The 20,315-nt window shown below is 42.9% G+C and overlaps 4 protein-coding genes and 1 long non-coding RNA gene across 5 annotated transcripts; 3 read left to right on the top strand and 2 right to left on the bottom strand.

The window, feature by feature from the left end:
- Nucleotides 1-355: 355 nt before the first annotated feature.
- On the top strand, nucleotides 356-3,193 carry LOC148934895 (uncharacterized). The gene is made up of 4 exons (XR_016140876.1): nucleotides 356-1,372; nucleotides 1,464-1,528; nucleotides 1,627-2,049; nucleotides 2,168-3,193. It is a non-coding gene; the product is annotated as an uncharacterized LOC148934895 (long non-coding RNA).
- A 232-nt stretch (nucleotides 3,194-3,425) lies between these two features.
- Nucleotides 3,426-4,621, bottom strand: LOC148934894 (uncharacterized). Its single transcript, XM_089083257.1, has 2 exons — nucleotides 4,335-4,621; nucleotides 3,426-4,253 (listed from the first exon to the last, which is right to left on the bottom strand). Exons 1-2 carry the CDS (start codon nucleotides 4,397-4,399, stop codon nucleotides 3,698-3,700), a joined length of 621 nt encoding a protein of 206 aa, XP_088939383.1. The 5' UTR covers nucleotides 4,400-4,621; the 3' UTR covers nucleotides 3,426-3,697.
- Nucleotides 4,622-4,723: 102 nt separating this feature from the next.
- On the top strand, nucleotides 4,724-5,776 carry LOC148934893 (uncharacterized). Its single transcript, XM_089083086.1, has 3 exons — nucleotides 4,724-5,060; nucleotides 5,161-5,244; nucleotides 5,355-5,776. Exons 1-3 carry the CDS (start codon nucleotides 4,974-4,976, stop codon nucleotides 5,544-5,546), a joined length of 363 nt encoding a protein of 120 aa, XP_088939212.1. The 5' UTR covers nucleotides 4,724-4,973; the 3' UTR covers nucleotides 5,547-5,776.
- A 10,328-nt stretch (nucleotides 5,777-16,104) lies between these two features.
- Nucleotides 16,105-18,093, bottom strand: LOC148934892 (uncharacterized). Its single transcript, XM_089083084.1, has one exon. The coding sequence runs from the start codon at nucleotides 17,383-17,385 to the stop codon at nucleotides 16,225-16,227; it is 1,161 nt and encodes a 386-aa protein (XP_088939210.1). The 5' UTR covers nucleotides 17,386-18,093; the 3' UTR covers nucleotides 16,105-16,224.
- Nucleotides 18,094-18,476: 383 nt separating this feature from the next.
- LOC148934891 (uncharacterized) lies at nucleotides 18,477-19,769 on the top strand. The gene is made up of 2 exons (XM_089083085.1): nucleotides 18,477-18,863; nucleotides 18,945-19,769. Exons 1-2 carry the CDS (start codon nucleotides 18,799-18,801, stop codon nucleotides 19,498-19,500), a joined length of 621 nt encoding a protein of 206 aa, XP_088939211.1. The 5' UTR covers nucleotides 18,477-18,798; the 3' UTR covers nucleotides 19,501-19,769.
- Nucleotides 19,770-20,315: the final 546 nt, after the last annotated feature.

Raw genomic sequence — 20,315 nt, 5'->3', positions numbered from 1 at the left:
GCTCGTCTTCGGAGTATCGCGTTTCTCGGTATCGGGAACAGCTTTTCGGTTCATCATTGTTCCTGTTTTTTTCTCAAATGTAACTAATAATCACAAGCGTTAAAATGAGAAGTAAAAGATTACTTCGGATTTACGAACTTGAAACCTCGAAAGAAGGCATTCGAATGAACTGAGGGCTAACGAATTCGTTGAGCTCGTTGGCTTATCTACTGAGAAAAAGAACTGCGCGCGCAGATGGGCAAATGAAAAATTATAAAATTAAAAAATTTTTTAAATTAAAAAATTTAAAAGATTTCAAAATTTTAAAATTTTAAATTATAAAATTATAAAATCTTTTAAATATAAAATCTTTACATTTTCTAGACTTTAAAACTTTTTCGCAAAATATTTTTTAAATTAATAAACCTAGAAATTACAAAATAAAAAAGGAGGGAATTAGAGATGTTTCTTGAATGAGGAATTCGTTTTCTTTTAACTATGTTTTAGCTATGAGAGAATAGAAGAAGTGTAACCTGTATTAAGGAAAATTTTGACTTGTCCAATGGCGCTGTATTTTTTTACGTGTCACCCTCTTTTCGGAGTGTGCGGGTAAAATTTTCTAGTATAAATACCGCGCGTTATAAAAAAGGTCTATTTTCGAGATTATACTTTCTCGGGGGTGACTTGGCCGGTTTTTACATTACTGATTCGTTCGCTATCTTAATATTTTAAAATAGTGAAAAAGTGAAAAAAATGGCACTCTGTGAAAAATTAAGAAAATTTTTTATCGTGCGCGCGAATATCAACCCGACGATAAACGCGAGTGCTTATATTTCATTATTAACAAATGAAGAAGAAATAAATTATATCACGTTTGCAAAATTCATACCAGAGTGCTCGAAAACTCTATTGAGCATTATGTTCAGATTAGAGCATTTCAAGACTTTTAAATATTGTAAAAAAATATATAATTGGTGCGATGGCTGGTGTGGGGGAGGATGATGTTGACGGACATATCGCTTTTTTTACAACGTGCACCGGAGAAGGTAAATATTTATTTTTAAGGTAATTGAAATTAGAATATGTAAGTATAAAAAATTCTAATTTAAATATTTTTTTAAGCGAGAGATAACATCGCGGTTGTACATCCGTATCAATCACGGGAATTGAGACGCCCCGCCGAAGACGAGGTGAAAGAAATAAAATAATACGTGAGTAGAAACGTTTTACTACGAACGTAAGTAAAATAATAAAAAAATTGATATAATTAAAAATCTAGATTTCTAAATTTTCAGATTTTTAAATTTAAATATCGAATTTTTAGGACGAGTGCGAATGCGGATAGACGCGCAACCTGAGGAGGAGGGTATCCCAATAGTTGATCTAGTTTCAGGTAAAAAAATAGCAAGTATTGCTTTCAAAATTAGCTCATTGACTATCGAATTAATAAAAGCTTAATTAATAAAAGCTTAATTTTGTTTCAGATGCGGAAGAAAATATCGATGATGAGTAGACGTGAGCGAAGCCGACACCGAAATTTACACACCGCGTGAGTAATTATTTAAAATAATAAAAGTTATAAAACTCGTATTAGCTAATTCTTGAAAAAAGATAATAATAATAATAACAACGATGTTTCTTTTTTAGTACAAGCAAACGACTTGGATGAATCCGAATATGAGGAAGAAGAAAATAAGGGGGAAAACCAAGAAGAACAAGAAGATGTAGATGAAGAAGGAGAAGAAAAAGTTAATGAAAAAAAAAACAAGATGGAGAAGGAGAAGAAGAAGATGACGATGACGAAGAAGAAGCCGATGACGAAGCTGAAGAAAATGAAAACAGGAAAAGAACCTTTGAGCAAATGTGCGATGAGATTTTAGAAAAAGAGAGGTTTTCCATCAGTGCGAAACACGGACGGACTATTCTCTGGAAAATTACGAAGGAAAATTTAATATTATTTTAAATTTTAAAATAATTTATTCTTTCCGATAAATTTATAATTAAATATTTCTTGCTAGATTAACACGCTCTGTAAAAGCTCTGTAAAAGTGAAGAGGAAAGCTGCTCAAGGTAAGAGATACCTTCGATATCTCTGGTAATCTTCGGTATGCTGAATCTATTCGCTAACATAAAAGATCGAGTATAATTAAAATATTTATTATTAATATTTTTTGTTTCCCATTTTCAGTACAAATAGGAGGAGGCATTTCATGTGAAGAAGAAGAAGAACATCCCGAAGATCATTATTTACACCAGCTCAGAACCATTCGGCGGATCTTCATCAACAGCATCATCAGCAGCAGCATCAGCAACAGCAGCAGCACCAGCAACAGCAACAATATCAGCAGCAGCGGCAGCAGCAGCAGCAGCAGTAACAGCACCGGTTAATCGATGTGGTCGATGACAACGACAAGGTCGGTGAAAATTTCACATATATTGAATTACGGGCGGAAACTCTTGGAAATTTCAAAAATTTGAAGTAGTAGATAGGGAGGCGACATTCGCGATATGTCCTCTCGCGGAAGATGCTAGCGATATCGTGAGTTATTTAGAAAAACACGTTTCGCGAAATCCACGCATATGCAATATGTTTGAGCGGGCGGGGCGGTTACGTGGGGTTATCCTTCAATTCGACAAATTTAACGCATGGCTCGGCAAGCCTTTCGTTTCGTCGCGAGACTTGACGACATATGGAAACTCGTGAGTTCGATAGCGCAAAGCACTGAGGGTTTCGATATCGCAATGGATTTCATCATACGCGTTTTTAACATAAGTGGTTTACCTTTGGAGCGAGGGGGTCAAATAAATTAACGCGAGAAAGCGTCGCGAAACGCTCGATTTTACAAATAAAAAATTCCGACAATCTGTGCCTTCCTCGCTCCCTCGTAACGGTGAGGATTTACTGCGAACGTGGTACTCTGCGCACGTGAGAGTTGCACGAGAGGTGGGAATCCGTAAGATACGTGAGTTCTTCGTTACAGCGCGAGTTGGCGGTTGAGTTAACGAGGAGCACGCATATCATGATCTCCGAGGAAGGTTGCGGATATAATGAAATCAAGCGTTTTCAACGGTTTCTCGCCGCGGAAAATATCGCTATAATAATTTATAATTTTAGTTTTGATCGAGGTGAAAAACCGAGGTACGACAATCGCGCATTACTCGCCTTCTTCGGACGCAAACCTTCGTATACATTAAATATAATGTATTATAAGAATTCGCGTCATTATAACCAGTAGGAATATAAGGCGGGTTCTAACCCAGAAGCGTTGAGGGGGGTGCGGGTGTGCGGGGGGAACGGCGCGCAACCGAGGAGCTCCGGGGCGGGGGGAGGGGGGGACGGCGCGTGTTGGGCGACCCATTGAATGTAAACAGCGTCGATGATTGATGCCTTCAGAGCACCGTGATAAATAATTACCAAAAGATAAATAACGAATTGGACGCGTGGACATGACGTCAGAGGGGGGAGGGGGGGGTCGCCGCCGCGCCCGCCGCGCCCGCCGCCACCGCCGCCGAGTAAAAAATAAATATTTCTCTCGTATTATCTCTTCCATTGCGGCTCTCTCTCTTATGGAGAATATTATTTTTCTAATTATTTTATGATGGGGAAGAAAGAAATGAAAGAAATACATGTTTTTTTGCATATTATATATGTTGATATTTTTTAAACAAATTGAATACATTTGTAAGTGTGAAATTTTTTTATTCACATATGTTTTTCTTATATACTAAAAACTAAAGCTAACAGCTCGCAATCGACGAGTTGACGTCTATCGAATGTATCGCAATCCCGTATCGCGTTCGGCACTTCCTCGGGATCTGTTACAACAGACGCGATGTTGGAGAATCGCGTATACTTGGTATCGATCGTATCGACGAATCTGACGAGTCGATCGAACGTCACATCGATACATTCGTCCAGAGCAAACATTCGACGTAACGTCGATTCGATCATTGTTACGCGTACGTTCAAAGATTCAAGACGTACGAGTGTAACGTCGTTCATCAGACAAATTCTGACGGTTAACGGTCCGACGTTTATAAAATTGTCTTTGTAATCATTTCGCAGCAATTTATAGATATTCCATCGCTGCTCGTAGAGTCCCTTCCACGTTTCGAGAGACAGTATCAATTCCTGTCCCCGATGATCTCCCAGAGCGATCTCCACGTAGCTCGGTGGACCAACGTTGATTCCAATTTCCAGAAATTTGTAACCCGTGGCCGTCAGAGCGTAACGTCTGCTCAGTAAGCGCACCGCGCGACGCTCCACCGAAATACTGTGGAAATTAAATATATAATATTGCACAATATTGAAAAAGAGAAAAAAAAATAAAAAAAAAAATGCAGGTGAAACTTACGCGTTACATTCCTTCTTTTGTTTTTCGCCATTGTACGATGCACTGTTTCCTTTGGCGGAATACATTGCCTGTTGTTCGAACGATGGAGGAGCGGAGTACCTTTTTTGTCGTGCAGATCGTTCGATGGAGGAGGACTGATCGCATAAATTTTTTTGACATGGCAAACCGTTAATCCCCCCCACCTTTCCCCTCCCCCTTTTTTTCTAAGAATTTCATTGTTGCAATCAAACATGTAGCGACATGTTCGCAAAGGAGCGCGATTCGTTCAAATTTTTTTCTAGGAAGAGCCCGTGAAAAGATAGTTCTTCGTAGAAATCGACGTACGTGTCGCGGCGTGTTAAGAGAAGCGTCGATATTCCGGTTACTATAAACAAATCGGGGAGACCTATAATGGCTTTTTTTCGTAGAAATCGACGTACGTGTCGCGGCGAGTCAAGAGAAGCGTCGATACTCCGACTGCTATAAACAAATCGGGGAGACCTATGATGATGCTCCGACAAGGGACAAAGAAATTGTCGATGATATATAATGGGTCCATGCGGTGTGCAGGATCACAGTAGATGGAAATCTAATGTGAGAGAGAGAGAAAAGCGTGCATACAAAAACGCAAAAGTATCGCGTAGTGTCTAACGAGAAGAAATGGCAAATGACAAAAAGACATCACAGGAATTCGATTATTTGGCGTATATTAGAGATGTGTTAAAAATTACTTATCCAACTGAAGCAGTAAGTATATTTATTCACATGTATCTTTCTAATGTTTAAAAATATTATTAAACTCAATATTGTAAAAAATATTAAACTCAATATTTTTGTAATTTGACAGACATTATATCTCGATGGTATTTCAGTCGTGGAAACTGTGCAAGTACGGAATTTAATAAAAATTCAAATACGCCACCCGAATGGAGTACGTAACTTTTTCTCCTTTTTTTCTTTTTCTCTCTTTTGTCTTTTTTTTTCCTTTATTTGATATGTAATGAATTGTGTGAAATTGAGATTTTTTATTATTTTTTGCAGTACTTATGCATATATGATATCAAGATTAATGGCTTTATGAATATCAATCATCGGCGATGGATACGATATCAGCGTCGCCAACACAAGGAATATTTACATTTTCTATGGGAAGAAATTACTCGCGAGGACGTATTTGATCTGCAGAGACTCTTTGGGTTACGTCCATATGAAGAGGATGAAGAAGTGTGGTGAACAGTGTCTATAAGATATTCTCATTTATTATTTTTGAATAATTACATAATTGAATAGTTACATAAATAATAAAGATCCACAAATATATATACAATACAATACAATATATACAATAAATATTATAGTATATAATATATACAATAAATATTATAGTATAAACAATAAATAAAAGTGTATGAATTATTCTTTTGCATTAAATAAATATTAAAAAAATTTTTCACTTTTTTAAATCGTGATTCAATTTTTTTTTCATGTCCATGCCCAACACCCTGACCTACATTCCTGCTCGACGCGCGCGAGTCATCCCGACAAAATAAACTTCTCGGCGTTATATGATAAGAAGCGGTACGTCGATCGTTAGAATTATCAACGCATGGAAAAGAAATAAAAAACGTAATTCGTATATCATATTTATTTTATTCATGGTTATCTGACCACCAATTAAATAATTTGAATACATTTTGTAATGCGCAATTAGTATAGTGATATCCGCATCGCATAGTATTATCAGCGTCCAGAATGTTTAGAGAATCTACGTTTTCGTAATCAGCATCCAGAGTCTCGATGTACACGCGCTCATCGTCCAGAAGCAAATTCCACAGCCATTGTCGTTTTTCGTGTCCCTTGACATATACGACAGCATCGCTGTCATCGTCGTCGTCGTCGTCGTCGTCGGCGTCTTCTTCTTCCGTTCCATGCACAGCCTTTGTAATCAAACTCTTAGCTTTGCTGTATGGAATCGTTCCGTCGTCCCATCGTAGTCTATGGTGATGACGTATCACCCAACGTGCGCGAGACTTGTCGGCACTTGCGAGGAAATGCCATGGTATAGGGCTTGCGAAAATATAGTGAGAGAGAACGGTCCGTTTTCTGAGAGCGGCAAACTCCTTTACAACAAACTGTCCTCCAACGAGAAAACCTTGCAGGTCTACGAACGTTGGCACGACCATGACGAGCACTTTTTCGAGACTGCGGTCGATTTCGATGTATCGTAGATTTTATTGTCTCTCTCTCATGTGCCAGCGATGCTCTTAGGTGATCTTGCGTACAACATTGGTCAACGGATTGTAGTGAACCACGCGATCGTGTATAATGAGACAGTACGCGGTGGTATTCATCGGTACGTTCTCCTTAGTCTCAAATTCCAATCTCACGTCCACGGTTGCGCTCTTGACCGATTCGTTTTGTCGAGAACAATCGATGATTACGAATGGACCGTTATGTAGAAAAGACGTGACGATGAGACTCGGCTCGAGATACTCGTATCCGTAGTAACCCTTGCAGAAACGCGCGTACGTTTCATACAACACGGACCATCTGTTTTTGTCGAAATCAAGATGCATATCGTCGTACGGATAACATTCCGAGTTCAGATAGAGTTTCACGTTGGTTAAGTTGCAGTCGTCGAATCGGCTCGTGTCCTCAGCCATGACATTTTTGCGACCTGTTTGCAGAGCAAAGATGACGTATCGCGGTTTCTCGAGCTGAGTAGCGGTCTTGATGGCCCACGAATGCTTGGTTGTACGCTGTAACAGCGGAAACTCGTACAGATCCCACGAGCGAAAAGCCATGCTCAAGTATCGTCCGCTCTCCAAAGTGCGCAGCATCGATAGTTTTTTTATCTCGCTCAATAACACGTGCGGCATTCGCCATTGTATCTTGAATAAGTCGATCACGGGATCCAACGCCGAATTTCCCATCAGGCAATTGTTGTCGTTACGAGATCGTATCAAGATCAATTCGTGACGAGCGTTGATTATCACGCGTCTGTAATCCTCGCAAAATCCCAACAGTGCGTAGAGAGGTACGCAAAAGTTAAAATATCCATCCGCGCTGGTATGCGCATCCCAACCGGCATTCCTCAGAATCACGCTTCTGTCGGATGATGTCGTTACGTAATGTTTGAGCGTGCTGGTTACGCCCACGTTTCTGTTACGATCAATCTCCACACCATCAAGCTCGTATCGAATCTCATCGAACAGGAACGCGACAAAATTATTTCCCAGCACCACATCAGATCCCTCGACAACTCTGTTCTTCGTTAGTTTTCCCTCGATATATAGAAAGCTTTCGTACGGCAATGTGTACAGATCCTGTTGTTGTATAGGTATTCTTATCTCATCGCTGTACCCGAACGTCGTATTGGCGAACGGGTTGTACGCATGAGTCTCAATCTTGACGATGCGATCGTCGAAGATTGGCTCGTCTTCGATGTTTAGCATATCAGTCATTTCACAAGTTGCGCACCGCGAATCCTAAAGCTTGTAAAAATTTAACGTTCGACGCGTTAAGTTTCTTCCTCTTCTTGACGCAGCCGGATGAGCGAATATTGTCGATCGATGTTTTCTTTGTAAAACAAGATGCGTTATCTCTCTGCGTATGCTTCGCTTCGTTCAACACGAGCATCTCAAATGTCACGCTCGCGTTATCGCTGTCGCCGTCGTACGTGCAATCTGACGGTGATCTCTTCTCCTCTGAAATCGAGCAATCGTCCGTTCTGGTCAACAATGCGTATCGTTAGCTCCGTAATGCTCCGTACGATGACTGGCAGGTAAATGATCTGCATCGGCCTTTCCGATATCTTATATCCTGGCGGCACGCTCGGTGAAAATTCGTGTATCGTGTGCACACTTTTGCTGTATGCGCCCGCGGTCACGTTGCACTCTACACGGATAATGTTTACGTTCATTATGTTGATCGACACGTCCGATTCGTGCCACCTTCGCGGTTGCAGTATACGCCTCGAGAAACCCAGCAGCGAACCAATGTTACGAGGCTTGTTAAAGTTTATTCTGTAGGCGCATTTAATCTCACACCTCATCGTGTTGTAATTTGCGCGGAGCACTATCGGGTATTCTCCAATCTCGTCATCGCCGCGCGCGGTGTCACCAGCGTTACCCTCGGGCGCGTCGCGTCGCGGACGTTTCCGTAAAATCTCACGTTTCAAAAATTCATTTATGGCATGCAGTTCATACGACCCCTCGGGAATCGTAATTTCTGCATCGTCTTTGCCAAAATAAAATGTATTGTTCGAAGCGTTTACATTCAGTATCGTGTGATAAGTCTCCAAAATTGTTAGACCAAGCTCGTAGTCATCGTCGCTCAAATCTATGGCTGGAGAGTAATTTGTCGCGAGAACGCTGCTCTTCCCGCTCAGCGTAAGCGTCAGCGACATGATGGAAAAAGCGTTCGACGAATACTGAGACGTCGCGACATTTTGTCGGACTTTATAAATTCACGCGCGTCGGCCGTTTTGGAGAAGAAGAAACCACAAGCACAGCTGTCCGCAGACGCTCTGATCGTACGTCTGATAGGACGTTCGATTGTACTCTATCGTAGCATCGTCTCCGAAATATCGTATCAGTTCCTTGGGCGGTCGAAGATTACCGAAACTGTCAAAGTACACGCGATTGTTTCTCTTTGCGTACGCTACCCAATGAGTACCGGGGCCCGTCGTGTCGTCCAGATTTACGATACCATTTTCATTTCGACGCGCGCCGCTAATCGGTAATGCGTCACGCATGAAAACGCCTCTAAAGTACGGTACGCGCATACGCTTCGCCAGCTGGTCCAATTGTACATTGGTGGTTACACCCGTAGGTATTTTTATCGTCTCTTTGGCGTTTTTTTTTCTTTTTTCGCTGTTACGCCTCGTCCGCCTTTGTACGGGGCGAGATACAGTCCTCGTCCGTACTTGTACGGAGCGAGATACAGTCCCTGTCCGTGCGTTTCCATCGCGCGACGTTGCAGTTCCTCGAGTTGACGTTGCGCGACTTTCCTGTCGTTTATCGCTTTCGCCACGCTGGCCGCTCCGCCGATTAAGGACCCGAGAGCGCCCAAAATTGGCAAAATCGGTAACACCCCACCTCGTTTCGCCGTTGGAAGTATTCGTTTCTTTTTTTTGCCGGATTTTTTCTTCGCCTTCATACCCATGCCGATCTTGGTCTTGGCTTTCATCGCTGTCCAAACGGCTGCAGCTGCAGCTTTCTCGCTCAGAGCCGAATCTCTCGCGATGACGCGTCCTAAGGCTTTATCGGCGAGTACCTTGTCCGCCGCGTGTCTGTCGGTGAGATCGTTGCTCTGAGAATACGCAATGTCGTGTTCACGGCATGCCGCGTCCAGTGGATTTATGCCCGTTTCACCTCTGGCTAATCGCTTTTTCAGCCGAGTACCCGGACCGCAAAACTGATAGCCGGGGATATGTAGTTCGAAAGGAAGCGCGTTTATCGCTCGATTGAGCAGACCTCCAATTCGTTTGACGCTGTTGCTGGCATAGGCCACAATCCTTTATCTTCGGTGCAGGACCGTCTATATGATCTCGATCCCACGATTGATTATAATGCTCGACGCAGCGACGATAGGTTTGAACCTCCAAATCCGCCTTTATATACTCCGGAAGCTTGTCCCACACGTGATCGATATAATTATCGCACACGCGTAACAGTACGACCTTCGGTATATATTGCAACTGCTCAGCGCTCAAATCCCGAATATCGGAGGGATGCGACAGCGCGAGATACATTTTTGCTACTGAGCGATTCGTGGTTTCGCGCGCCTATAAATAGGCGTTCGATCGAAGCCTAGATAACGCAGTGCGAACATGAAATTTGTACGGCAGCCGCTGACGATACGCGTCGCGAACTGTGACGAGAGAGCGCGAATGATGGGAGACATCGCGACGGAGCGCAAGCACGGTGAAATGTTACCGAGTACTATACGCGCCATCATTTGCGGGCCGTCGAATTGTGGTAAAACCAACGTTCTCATAAGCTTGCTCGAGAGTCCGCACGGTGTACGTTTCGAGAACGTGTACGTATACTCGAAATCGCTGCAACAACCGAAATATCGATACTTGGAAAATTTACTAACATCGATAGAAGAAATCGGCTACTTTACGTTCTCCAACAACAGTGACGTCATTCCACCGAGCGAGGCACGTCCCAATTCGATCTTCGTCTTCGACGACGTTGCGTGCGATAAGCAAGATGCTGTGAGAGAATACTTTTCAATGGGCCGCCACTCGAACGTCGATTGCTTCTATCTCTGTCAGACGTACGCGAGGATACCTAAACATTTGATACGCGACAATGCGAACCTGCTGATTCTGTTCAAACAGGATGGTACCAACTTGAAACATGTTTACAACGATCACGTGAATACCGACATGTCATACGATGAATTCTGTGCGTTATGTTGGCGCGATTGTTGGCAGCGCGAGTATGGATTTCTAGTGATAGATAAGGACAGTCCGCTTATCAATGGGCGATACAGAAAGGAATTTAATACGTTCGCGGTACCGTAACGTGGTTAATCGATGTCGATACGTGGAGCAGGCAACATGGATAACACCAAAGATCGCGAGAAAATAGCGAAACAGATTGCGAAAACGAGCGATTCGATTCGCAAAAAATATCGCGCTTTAAAAATTGATAAAATAGCTGAAGATACAGCGTTGGAGAAACGCTTCAAGCCCATCGTCGAACCTCTAAAACAGATTGTTGAAAAAACCGAGGAATCTCAATCGATTGAAAGAGAAGCAAAGGATCTCGGTATTAAGAAAAAACAAAAACGTGAAGACAGCGATGACGACAACGATAACAATATTACTACTACTACTACTGATAAGGATTCATATTGGACGGATGTTGGATGGTTGAAATTAACGCCGCAGTCTAAAAAACGACGTACAACGAAAGAATTGAAAGCCGCGTCAGATTCACTCGTGTTCGATACGATTACACCGATACAACCATCGAAAGACCCACCGAAAGAACCACCGCTGTTCCTGCAAAAGGAAGATGTTTTCGAAACAAAAGACGCCAGTGAACCGTCATTCGAAACAACCATCAAACAGAGTCTGCAAACGCAACAAGGTCGAGAAGCGTTGCATAATCAGCTGGGACCATTAGGGCAAAAGTACGTAAGCCCTCTTCTCGATGATAATGGAAAAAACGATACATTTGATCGCGTATACGGTGTTTATTTCGATAAAGACAGTGGTGCGATGCTTGGTGACAAGAAATTTGACGTTGACAAAAATGACTCCATAATCATAGACAATGTGAGATACAATGGTACACCAGGATTGTACGAATTGATCTTCAAGAGACTTCCCGATGACGCGGTTTTTACCGAGGATGACAAACAAACGTATAAAAGTATATTGTTAACAACAAATGCTCACAGACGTGGTCACAGCGCCCATAATCCCATCAAGGGCAATAGGGGATCGAAGTATATTAACATCATCGCTCCGCTCGTATCTACGTATGGAAGTAGCGGGCGTAAAAAGGGTGCAGGCAATATACCAGCCGCCATGAAGTTAAACGACAACAAGATCGATTACGTGCATTGGGACGATCCCAACGAACTGGTGGATCGACTCCGATTGCTCGACGCTTCGCACCGAGCTGGTAACAACGCTCACGACAACGAGATGCTGTCGATCATCGAGGAACTTCGCGAAGCCGGCATTATTATAAATTAATCGCGTATCGATGAAACGAGCCAGTCGATTAACGTCAGTGAGGAAAAAAACAATTTTAAATTGTATATCTTATCTTTACTATTAAACATCGTTGAAACATGCGATCCGATGGACGTGAAAAAAATATTAGCTCCGAGAGGCGACGACTCGTTGAGGAATTGCACGCTCCGGCGAGGAGAAATTTTCCACGAAGACGTGTCATAATGCGGGGATACGACGATCTGTGGCAGGCTGACATCGTCGAGATGCGTCCGTACTCGAGTTTCAACAGAAGTCATCACTACATACTCACCGTCATCGATGCGTTGAGCAAGTACGCCTGGGCCGTACCGCTCAAGAGCAAGGTCGGAAGCGAGACGGCTAATGCTATCGCCGAGATAATTCGAGAGAGCGGAAGATGCCCGAGAAACTTGCAAACGGATATGGGAAAGGAATTTTACAATGCCGATGTGCAAAAACTCTTGAAAAAACACAACGTTAATCATTATTCCACGTATACGGTGTTGAAGGCATCGATCGTCAAGCGATTCAATCGCACGCTTAAGAACGACATGTGGAAGATGTTTACGCTCAACGGCACTTACAAGTGGGTCGACGCGCTACCGCGTCTCGTGTCAGATTACAACGCGCGCAAGCATCGCACTATCGGCATACGACCCGTTGACGTAACTCCCGCGATCGCCAAAAGACTCTTGGATACGGTATACAGCGCGATAAAGATCGCAGGTCCAGCAAAATTCAAAGTAGGCGAATCGGTACGCGTGAGCAAGTACAAGACACTTTTCGAAAAAGGTTACACGCCAAATTGGACCACCGAGGTGTTTAAGATCGTTAAAGTGCAACGTACTAATCCCGTAACTTATCTGCTCGAGGATTATCGCGGAAAATCGGTCGCGGGCGCGTTCTACGAGCACGAATTACATCGCGCGACTCATCCGGACGTGTATCTCGTGGAGAAAGTACTACGCAGGAAGGGAGACAAGGTTTACGTCAAGTGGCTGGGATTCGATAGATCGCATAACTCATGGATAAACAAAAGCAGTGTGATTTAATTCATTTTTATAATGTATTAAAAAAAATAAATATACACTGTATACATGTATACAAAGAGTTTTTATTATTTTTTTTCTTCCATTACATTTTTTTTTAAACTATACATGTATGTAACTTACGAGAACATATGTAAAACTATATGTATTAAGCCAAGTATACATTAAATAAATCGAAGAGAGAATTAAAGCTAATTCCTCAGCAAGCAGGATCTCGGTTGCTATTATAAAGTATATATAAAATAAATTTGAACAACTAAATTTTATTATAAAAACTACATATAAAAACTACAAAAAATACATATATCTATACTACATATAAAACAGTATCGTATAAAACAGTATCGTATAAAATTACAAGAATACATACGTTCATACATACATACATAGATATGATACATAGGTATGTACATACATACATACATACGTGCATATATGCATACATATAAACTATATAAAAAATATAAAAATATATGTACATTGTATAAACATGTATATATATTACAATGGAATCCGCCAATGTCCCCACGGTAACGTCTCCGTCGAATCCGGTACGATGTATCGTTTGTCATCGTACGGACTCAGAGCGATTTTCGACTCGGACACCGTGTATATTTGGTGTAGCTTGGATCTTATACACGACTGGCGACGAGTCATTTCGATCTCTTCGTTCAAGCACCGCGTATAATCGTCGAACGTTATTGTTCGCGTTACGACGTTATTCTTTACACCTTTCGCCTTTTTAATGTCTTTTCTGCCGCCCACCCTCACCGCGTACATCTTCGCTCTGAGTCCGACGAATTCCGTCATTATCGCACCGTTATTCTCATCCTTCATTAGACCGGGTACTTTTTTATTCGCGAGAGGCATCCCGTACGCGTTGTCCGTCGGATAATCGCTCGTATCGAATCTAGCGATATCGCGTTTCATCGCCTCGTACACATCATCGCACTCGATGTGGTATACGAGACTGTCCGTGTCGGTGTACATGATCTTACATTTCTCGCGATACAGCGGTGACATGTATTCGTGGTGAAATTCGTACAAGCAGATTTTCGATATGTCGAGTATACACATACCCACGTAAATCGGCTTGTTGAATTTTACCTCGAGTTTACGCATTTCGACGGCGATTAAGTTTTCCGCAAAGACGCTGCGGCTGTGGAAATGTGGTTTCGCGATCATTGCCTCCGCGCCATACCGTCCGTCCCATTTGGTCAAAAGTTTAACGTCGACGTGATTGCGCACATTTTCCATTGTTTTACCGAATACCGCGTTGTTCATTAATTTGTACAAATTTTTCTCAAAATCGTTTTTCGCGTACGTTCTAAAGTGTGTATTGAGTTCGATGTAATCGCGGAGCCAGGCGGATTGAGCAAATTGTAGTACGCGATGTATCTTTGCGATACGAAGACCATGGCGCGTACATTGCTGCAGGTTGCGATAATGGATGACGTACCGCTTCTTATCGTATAACGTCGCGAGAAGTTTATCCTGCCGCGTGCCGGGTGGTTTATCGCGCGCCGGACAGAAAGGTAGGTCAGTGTGTCGATCGTGTAAATGATGCGGATACTCGAGATCGACCTCGAGAATATACCCCGTAGACGAATCCGGAGCGATCGCGCTCGCGTCAAAGTTCTCAACGTCTTCCATCCATCGAAATTCGGCATAAGGCAGCGGTTGACACATCGCCCATCCGTACAGATTATTTACGTCAAAGTACATAAGGTATGATGACGGTTTCGACGGGTTGTACGAACGCATGTACTTGTTATTGGCCTGCGCGTATCTGCCGGAACATTGACTGAGACCGCCGCGTATACCGCGTTCGATAAACATAACCATATCGATGTCGGTGAGCAACTCAAATTTTACGCGCGTATGTTTCAACATGGCGTCCCACGTGAAACTTGGCAATGTGTAGTAATGCGCGGGATCGAGTCCATAACTCGCGACGCAACTTTCGCGGAAATTTTCGAAAACGTCGGCCAACAAGACATCGGTCTTGAGATATAGATCGCTGTATTCACCGAGCGTTCGGATGGAGAACCGCTGCCAGACGTTCGCGGCGTGCGCGTAGTCGTTCTCCGACACCGTGTCACCGGTCAACGAGCTATAGAACGATTCGCGCGGTGGTAGGTGCGTGTCCTGCAGCTTGTCCGCGCGATCCACGTATTCGTACGGAAAGACACCTTTGCGCGTCAACAAATCAAAATTTTCGTTTGAGACCGTGGAACATTCGGAACGTAAAATTTTTAATTTTTCTTTCGTTAGAAAAGATGCCAATTTATCAAGGCTGGTATTTAAAAATTTGTACGAATCTATGAACCGCAAGCGTACGCACGTTCGCGAATCTGATCTCTCGGTGGTATCTTTAACGTGTTTTGTAAACGAAATATATTTTTCTTTTGTTATCGGCAGCACGTCGATCCTGCCTTCGAACGCCGTAGCTATTTCCGTGATGATAAAGTGCGCGTCATAACCGGATAAGTTGTGAAATACTATGGGAATGCAATACGAATCTTTATAATTTAGATTACAATTTGAGTGCGCGGGACCACGATAACGACCGGTAAGATGGCAATGATCGCGTACCCGCGTGTCGTCCGACGCAAATGATTTCTCGCAAATGTGACAACGCGTCGCGCTACGATATGCCTCCCACTGCTCTCTCGACAACGTTTCCATGGGAACATTCGCGGATAACAGAATTTTTATTTGATGCGCCAAATCTTCGAGTTGCCGAACGAACCACGCAACGCAATCTTCGTCGCGACGAAATCGATATACCGACAACGCGTCGTCGTACGAGCATCGCACGTAGTATCCGATGCTAAATACCTCGTGCTGCTGGTAGGTGTACGATGCGTCTTCCCTCTCTGCCGGTTCCGTTCGCCGTAGTACGCACTCCAAGTCCGCGTAAACGATGAATGGAAGTCGTTCCTTATTCGTGTGGTTCTTAAATTCGAGCCACTTGTCGTCCTCGCTCGGCAGTCGGATGGCGCAATCGTTCATTTTTTCGTAGTCCGTTGTATGTGACTGCAATCTTTCAGACGAACTGAAGTAATGTAGACATCTGCAAACGGAAAATATGATTTTTAGTATTTAATAAACAATTTTATAAGAGAAATAATAAAATTTGTTAAAATACATACCGGTCGCAAAAGTATTTCTTGCATTTCTTCTTGTTTATTTGCGAGCTCACAAGACGGGACAGATCTTTGATGTACGCAAAGTGCCCCGCGTTGTCGTCGCGCGGATCCTGCACGTACAATAAATTTGCGTGCTTCTCCATCTTCCTTGATGTCAGCCGTATCGGGAGAATCTCCTTTTCCTTGATACCGTAGACGTTGATTGAGATGTCGTTGAGATGTTCGAACTTTTTAATTTGATTCAACGTCATCGGAAACGTAATGTCTTGGAGATTTAACACCGTCGTATAATGTGGATACGATGATTCCCGATTTGTATGCCTTTCGACCGGATGCAGAGCCGCGACCACTGACCATGCGAAACACGCATTATCCGTTGACTGCACGTTACTTACCGCTCGCTTTAACATAATTTCCCGCGGTAACTCGATGTAACATCCCGCATGCATTGGATTATATTTGTTCACGTTTATAGTCAAATTTAGAATTCGCGACAACGCCCATCCACTGTCGCGTTCTTGGAATTCTTCGAGCGACGCCAACGTGGGTTCGATGACGTGCTGCTCGTACCACTCGTCCACATTTGACACTCGAAAGAGTTCACTATTTTTAGTGTTTATACTTTTGTTCGCGCGTTTATCGCCCGTCACAAACTCGCCGTTAAATGCAGTGTTCACTTTCACACTATCGTGTCTTTGTACAATGTCTCGCACTCGCTCGAGCACTACACCACCAGCGTCTTCTAAAAATCGTCGCGGCTCGATATAGTCCACATTGATTACCGCACCAGTCAATATACGGTTTTCAAATGCCGTATCAATCTCGCGCCAAACGAGAGATCCATTGTCTCTACTGGTGCTCGCGTACTCACCACCAACGTGCACGAAACGTCTTTCTAGTTGTACCTTTGCACCCGCGAGTCGCGCGATCCTCGCCACCGCAGATTGTCTATTTGCAACGGTGAGTCGAGGACGCTTAACACGACTAAGTTCTTCGAGTTGTTCGATGCACTCCTCACATCGTTGCAACCACGCGAAACACTCCACCAAGGTAGCGACTTGGCTGCACTGTTCCAGCAGCTCGCGTTCCACTCGCTCTAGGTGTTCCATATTGCAAAATCGTGATTCTTTTAAATTGTTGTACTGTCTCATCAAAAAACAATTTTACATTTTTTTACTTTTTTTTTTCTTTTTTCTATAGCTGCTTTAACTCGAAGCCAGTATACAAAGCGTTGTATTTCCGCCATGTCCGGAGATTGATGGGAATAGAACAACCATATATGATTATCGCTTCTTGGAATTATCTCTGCTACTTTTTGCCGCGAGAGAGGTAGTAATATATTGTATGCGTGTCCTCTATAATGATAATATGTGCACGCTTCCAGAATTATTTCCGCTCTCTCAGAAGGAGCGGAGAAGCAGAGAGTTGAATTGTAGCGTCCCTTAACTCTTGGACGAGAAATCGGGAAATGGGGAGTTGAGGTATAGTGTCTCTTTATAAAATACACCGCCACGTTCACTGATAGATGAGAGATTGAATCCCATAACGGAGAACTTGTTAATTCTTCCAATGATCTTTCCATATTGTTTTTATATCACATCACACTCTTCCACTTGCATATGCCTCGTTCACAATGTTGTCTTTTTTTCAATTTGTGCAAATTGGGCACATGTTGCATGGCATTATCATACAGACGGACTGTTGGCAATTGGAGCAAAATCGGCTGTTTAGCGCATTGAGAGTATCTATCTCGTGCTTCCTAACGGCATACAATACTCCAATGTCAGTGTCCGCCAGACGAACCATGCATTCGGCACACAGAGTTAATGCACCACCCGTTGAATAATAAAATTGTATTGAACAATACTTGTTATTATTATTCAACGCAAGGAGTTCCGAACGGGTAACAATTTTTTCTGCATAATCCGTAAGGTCATCACTTTGATCACTTACGTAATTGCTATCGTCAGACAATGCGTGCTCTTCGTCTTCAATATCAATGTCAATATTGTCAATATTGTCAATCTCTATTTCTTCTTCATTTTCAAACACTTCGTCCACTATATTCACAAAGTCTTCCTCATCCATATTAAACACATTTTCTATATTTAACACATTATCCATTTTCACCGTCAACTATTTTTTCACACACATTAGACTTCCATCTACTGTGATCCTGCACACCGCATGACCCATTATATATCATCGACAATTTCTTTGTCCCTTGTCGGAGCATCATTATAGGTCTCCCCGATTTGTTTATAGTAACCGGAGTATCGACGCTTCTCTTAACACGCCGCGACACGTACGTCGATTTCTACGAAGAGCTATCTTTTCACGGGCTCTTCCTAGAAAAAAATTTGAACGAATCGCGCTCCTTTGCGAACATGTCGCTACATGTTTGATTGCAACAATGAAATTCTTAGAAAAAAAGGGGGAGGGGAAAGGTGGGGGGGATTAACGGTTTGCCATGTCAAAAAAATTTATGCGATCAGTCCTCCTCCATCGAACGATCTGCACGACAAAAAAGGTACTCCGCTCCTCCATCGTTCGAACAACAGGCAATGTATTCCGCCAAAGGAAACAGTGCATCGTACAATGGCGAAAAACAAAAGAAGGAATGTAACGCGTAAGTTTCACCTGCATTTTTTTTTTTATTTTTTTTTCTCTTTTTCAATATTGTGCAATATTATATATTTAATTTCCACAGTATTTCGGTGGAGCGTCGCGCGGTGCGCTTACTGAGCAGACGTTACGCTCTGACGGCCACGGGTTACAAATTTCTGGAAATTGGAATCAACGTTGGTCCACCGAGCTACGTGGAGATCGCTCTGGGAGATCATCGGGGACAGGAATTGATACTGTCTCTCGAAACGTGGAAGGGACTCTACGAGCAGCGATGGAATATCTATAAATTGCTGCGAAATGATTACAAAGACAATTTTATAAACGTCGGACCGTTAACCGTCAGAATTTGTCTGATGAACGACGTTACACTCGTACGTCTTGAATCTTTGAACGTACGCGTAACAATGATCGAATCGACGTTACGTCGAATGTTTGCTCTGGACGAATGTATCGATGTGACGTTCGATCGACTCGTCAGATTCGTCGATACGATCGATACCAAGTATACGCGATTCTCCAACATCGCGTCTGTTGTAACAGATCCCGAGGAAGTGCCGAACGCGATACGGGATTGCGATACATTCGATAGACGTCAACTCGTCGATTGCGAGCTGTTAGCTTTAGTTTTTAGTATATAAGAAAAACATATGTGAATAAAAAAATTTCACACTTACAAATGTATTCAATTTGTTTAAAAAATATCAACATATATAATATGCAAAAAAACATGTATTTCTTTCATTTCTTTCTTCCCCATCATAAAATAATTAGAAAAATAATATTCTCCATAAGAGAGAGAGCCGCAATGGAAGAGATAATACGAGAGAAATATTTATTTTTTACTCGGCGGCGGTGGCGGCGGGCGCGGCGGGCGCGGCGGCGACCCCCCCTCCCCCCTCTGACGTCATGTCCACGCGTCCAATTCGTTATTTATCTTTTGGTAATTATTTATCACGGTGCTCTGAAGGCATCAATCGTCGACGCTGTTTACATTCAATGGGTCGCCCAACACGCGCCGTCCCTCCCTCCCCCCGCCCCGGAGCTCCTCGGTTGCGCGCCGTTCCCCCCGCACACCCGCACCCCCCTCAACGCTTCTGGGTTAGAACCCGCCTTATATTCCTACTATAACCCTATATTAAATTTAAGAGCTGCAGCCGGTTCGCGGTTACTGCGAAATGTGTAACACGCTTTCGAGACGATAGGGGACATCGTTGCGCGAAAAAATGTCCACGTTGTCGCGCCTCGCCCCCGTGCGTAAATCACGATAGGGAAATAATTAGGTTCAAAGCGTGTAACCATACGTTTTTCGATTTCTTGTTTCGAGCATCATCGAAAAAATTATATAATGGGAAATCTCGCGCGAGCATATGTAATTCCATTAAAATTTGTAATGATTGCAGCCGATTTATACACACAAACATGTAACATAAATGCGACACGGTCTTTTGTAAAA

This window comes from Pogonomyrmex barbatus, unplaced genomic scaffold (assembly GCF_055798465.1).
Source record: "Pogonomyrmex barbatus isolate J1 unplaced genomic scaffold, ASM5579846v1 scaffold7, whole genome shotgun sequence".
Classification (NCBI taxonomy): domain Eukaryota; kingdom Metazoa; phylum Arthropoda; class Insecta; order Hymenoptera; family Formicidae; genus Pogonomyrmex; species Pogonomyrmex barbatus.
The sequence above is the reverse complement of the archived record's forward strand: the minus strand, read 5'-3'. Positions and strand labels throughout refer to the sequence as shown.

Coding starts and splice junctions, on each gene's coding strand:
- LOC148934891 (XM_089083085.1), top strand. CDS start 18,799: ATGTATTCCGCCAAAGGAAACAGTGCATCGTACAATGGCGAAAAACAA. Junction 18,864..18,944: donor CAAAAGAAGGAATGTAACGC/GTAAGTTTCACC, acceptor TAATTTCCACAG/TATTTCGGTGGAGCGTCGCG.
- LOC148934892 (XM_089083084.1), bottom strand. CDS start 17,385: ATGAGACAGTACAACAATTTAAAAGAATCACGATTTTGCAATATGGAA.
- LOC148934893 (XM_089083086.1), top strand. CDS start 4,974: ATGGCAAATGACAAAAAGACATCACAGGAATTCGATTATTTGGCGTAT. Junction 5,061..5,160: donor TTACTTATCCAACTGAAGCA/GTAAGTATATTT, acceptor GTAATTTGACAG/ACATTATATCTCGATGGTAT. Junction 5,245..5,354: donor AAATACGCCACCCGAATGGA/GTACGTAACTTT, acceptor TATTTTTTGCAG/TACTTATGCATATATGATAT.
- LOC148934894 (XM_089083257.1), bottom strand. CDS start 4,399: ATGTATTCCGCCAAAGGAAACAGTGCATCGTACAATGGCGAAAAACAA. Junction 4,254..4,334: donor CAAAAGAAGGAATGTAACGC/GTAAGTTTCACC, acceptor TAATTTCCACAG/TATTTCGGTGGAGCGTCGCG.